Genomic DNA, 3,486 nt, shown 5'->3' with positions numbered 1-3,486 from the left:
GGGGGGGGGTTCAACCCTGACACGTCGGAGGCCGTTCATTTACCCCGACATGCAGATTGCAGTGGTTTGCACAGGGGAAAGGGGGGGGCTGTCTCACATTGGGGTCCAGTATAGTCGCATTATTACTCTCTGGCAATGAGTTATGACGGCAGTTGTTGCCGCTGCGGCTCCTGGTGTGGGGGGTATGGATGTCCGGGCTTGCGCTCACATCAGCTATACCCCTTTTGCTTTTATCAACTTGTTAAGCGGAGTGTACTGGAAGATTGAAAAAAATATTTTCGCGCTGAAAAAATGAATCATAAGGAGAGGCTCTTAAAACCGGCCCTACGCGTTCGCAAATCGGCGGATCGCGCGGGTCAGTTTCTTGCAGATCCGTCTCCCTGCGCGCGCCACGCTACGCCACCCCGCACCGCCGCCTCGCCGACGACCAGACCCATCATCAAGGCGACGACATCCCGGCGGGTCCGAATCAAGTGTCCATTCAGCAGCGTCGTCGAGACGTGTAGCGGAGCGAGGCGGGGCGGGCCGGGGGACGTTAGTAAGGTGGTCACGGCAATAGCAGACGTCCTTCCTCCACCCTCCGCTTCGTTAAGTCCAATCTCGCGTCAGCAGCCACCCACCCCGCCGCCGTCGAACCCTCTCCCTGTCGGGGCGTCGTGGGGCCGTTCGCTCTGTTCGGGGTGCTCTCTTTTTTTTTTGGCGCTCCTTGTTCCGACAGTTATTTTGTAATTTACAAAAAAATAAATGGCCTGAAAACGTGTTTTGTCCGTCTTTTGTGTTGCAAAGTGGTCATACACAAGACGGTCGAAAATCTGCTGCGGCCGCCACTGCCGCCGCCACAGTCGGGCCTCGAAAAATAAATATGCGAAATCACTTGACCGCAGCGGGAGGATTGTTATCCTTTTTTGTTTTGCTGTTTGTCCCTCTTTTTTTCTGCGTGAAATGGCCGGCCATTGCGCGCGCAGTTTTGCGCAGAAAGACATTATGGTGGGCGAGCTTTGAGGTTCCGGAGGGGGAGAAAGAGGGGGGAAGGTTATGCCCATTGTGCGGCAAGCTGGGTATCATTTTTTGCACCTCTTTACCCCCCCCCCCCTCCCTCGCTCTCTGATTTCGATTTGAGAGGGAGGGGGCAACGAGCACAGGATGTCCGCGCTGCGCATGATTGGTTGGCCGTTGTGGCCAGACTGGAGAGCGAGAGAGAGAGAGAGATATATACGGGAGTGTAAAGGTGAGAGGAAGAGCGAGGGCGGAAGCGCTTGCATGTTCAGCCGACCTGTCTCCTCCACACGTCAGCACTGCAAGACTCACACTATGGCACCCGCCGCTGCTTGTCCATCAACATCAAAACGACACGTCGCCTCTCACTCGCTCTCTCCTAGCGTCGTGACTTTCCCCCCTCTCTCTCACTCGCTCGCCCTCTAGCATCCCGTCATAGTTTCATGTCGACACTGTATATTTGGTACTATCATCGTTTGCTCGCTCGAAATAATAGGGGACGAGATTTTGAAAACGTACCGTACAGATATGGAAAAAAACGAAGGTAATACTTGTCGATGTGTGTGCGGTGTGCGCGCTCTTTCACGTGAAAGGAACCTAGAATGGGTTTAAAAGTGTGATCGTGTCACACATACAGCGCCATCACGAAGTGTCGCGTGCGTGCTAGAGTGTGTGCGTGTGCGTGCGCGCGTGCGTGCCCCACGGGGTCGTACATGGGCGTGACACTGGTGGCCCTGGGGGTGGTTTGCCGCTGGGGGCGGACTGAGAGCCCCCAGAAGGGGGGAGACTTGCGCTGAACGCCCGTTTATAGTTGCCACTCTAGGGAGGAGTATAGGAGAAAAAGGCAGAAATATGGGGGGAAGGGGAAAGTTAGGCAAGAGGGGGGGGGGGGGGGGGGGCATTTTCGTAAAGGGACACACTACTCACACGCTCGCGGTGGATCGTCCGATCGATGCGTGACTCGTGCTCGCTTACTCGGCTCGGCTCGCTGTGGGTCTCTCTCTCTCTCTCTCTCTCTCTCTCTCTCTCTCTCTCTCTCTCTCTCTCTCATACAGGGGAGGAAGGGGGAGGCAACTCTCTTCTCCGCCAACGTGCGCGTGCAATATCGAGAGGTATATGCCGTGCACTATTGCGTACGTCTACCTGGGTTGGGGATGAGGGGGGCGATGATCGATCCCGTGCGCGCATCGAAGAGAGAGAGAGAAGGAGAAAAAGAGGGGGAGGGGTCGAAGGGGTGACCTGCTTGCGCCGCGTGAAACAACGACACCATTGGACGCCCACCGAAACGCCCTCACTGCTCCGCGACATCGACGAGAGCGAAACACGACAGGCACGACGCCCGCGCCCACCTTCGCGCCGGTCGACATGGCCGACGACGACCGACGACCACTCGCTCGCGGCCACTGACCGGCGCTGGTGCTGCTCCACTTTGTCGAGCAAACAACGCGTTTCACAAGAACGGCGGAAGCGAGTGTTTTTATTTTTTCGTGCTATTCTCTGATCCCCTTTCCTTTTCTCAATAATAACGGTTTCGTGTCGCGGTAAAGTCTACGAAAGTAGTTGGCCTTTGACCGTGTCTGGGCACGTCGTCGTGTTGTGGGGAGACAAACTTTTTCTCTCGCTGTGGGGTGGCGGGGCGTCGCGCCCCGAGGGGTGTCAGGCGCCGCGGCGCCAGCAGTCTTGGGCGCGGCACGCACGCAGAACACATTCGGACTTATTCATTCATTTGCTGCTATCTCGCCCCTTTGGGCGTCGCGTCACGCCACCACCGACTGGCTAGAGAAGGGGGGGGGGGGAGGTGGGGGTAATATTACAAGAGGCTTAACTCACCTTCCGCTCTTGGTGATGACCATCTCGGTGCCGAGCTTGTGGAACTTGTCCCAGAGCTCCTTGCTCTCGAGGGTGACTTTGGGGTCGTCGACGACGCCGTCGTCCTCGAGGGGGATGGGCCTCATGGGCCGGGGCACCATGGCGGGGTGGTGGCCGTGGTAGTGGGCGGCGATGGCGGCCGCGAGGACCACGTCGTCGGCCAGCGGGTAGGGGTGGCCGGGCGGCAGGCCGTTATGCTGCATGCCGTTGGGCGGCGCGTGGGGCAGCCGCGGCAGGAAGGGGTAGCACGGCGGCGAGCCGTTGGCCGCGAGCGCCGCGAGGAAGTTGTAGGGCGGCATGCCGTGCGGGGTGTGGCCCGCGGGGCCGGCCGGCCTGCCCGCCAGCGGCGACAGCGGCAAGCCAGGCGCCCCGGGCGACGTCTGCGGCGAGGCGAGGTGCGTCGTCGACGAGGACGACTCGGGCCGGCCGTTGCTGACGCCGCCGGCCTCGCGGCCATCGCGCGGCTCCGAGCCGGCCGAGTCGGCCCCCGGCGGCGTGGTGCTGGGCGCCGTCAGCAGCGAGCTCACGCTGCAACAGAGAGAAAAGAGGGTCATTAGGGAGGCAGGCATAGACAGTCGGGGCACGAACATTGAACGTTAGGAATTCTAATTTCCAAAATGT

At 59.4% G+C, this 3,486-nt stretch overlaps 1 protein-coding gene and 1 long non-coding RNA gene across 3 annotated transcripts in view; one reads left to right on the top strand and one right to left on the bottom strand.

The window, feature by feature from the left end:
- LOC127749428 (uncharacterized) overlaps positions 1-3,486 on the top strand; it is a 42,642-nt gene that overhangs the window by 14,300 nt on the left and 24,856 nt on the right. The gene's annotated exons all lie outside the window — the stretch shown is intronic.
- Positions 1-3,486, bottom strand: part of LOC113211287 (optomotor-blind protein-like) — a 44,599-nt gene that overhangs the window by 18,686 nt on the left and 22,427 nt on the right. For both annotated transcript variants that reach the window (XM_052267476.1, XM_052267477.1), the window contains exon 2: positions 2,827-3,393. In XM_052267476.1, coding sequence (XP_052123436.1) covers positions 2,827-3,393 — 567 coding nt within the window. The remainder of the gene's footprint in view (positions 1-2,826; positions 3,394-3,486) is intronic.

This window comes from Frankliniella occidentalis, unplaced genomic scaffold (assembly GCF_000697945.3).
Source record: "Frankliniella occidentalis isolate FOCC.00 unplaced genomic scaffold, Focc_3.1 Scaffold53, whole genome shotgun sequence".
Classification (NCBI taxonomy): Eukaryota; Metazoa; Arthropoda; class Insecta; order Thysanoptera; family Thripidae; genus Frankliniella; species Frankliniella occidentalis.
The sequence above is the reverse complement of the archived record's forward strand: the minus strand, read 5'-3'. Positions and strand labels throughout refer to the sequence as shown.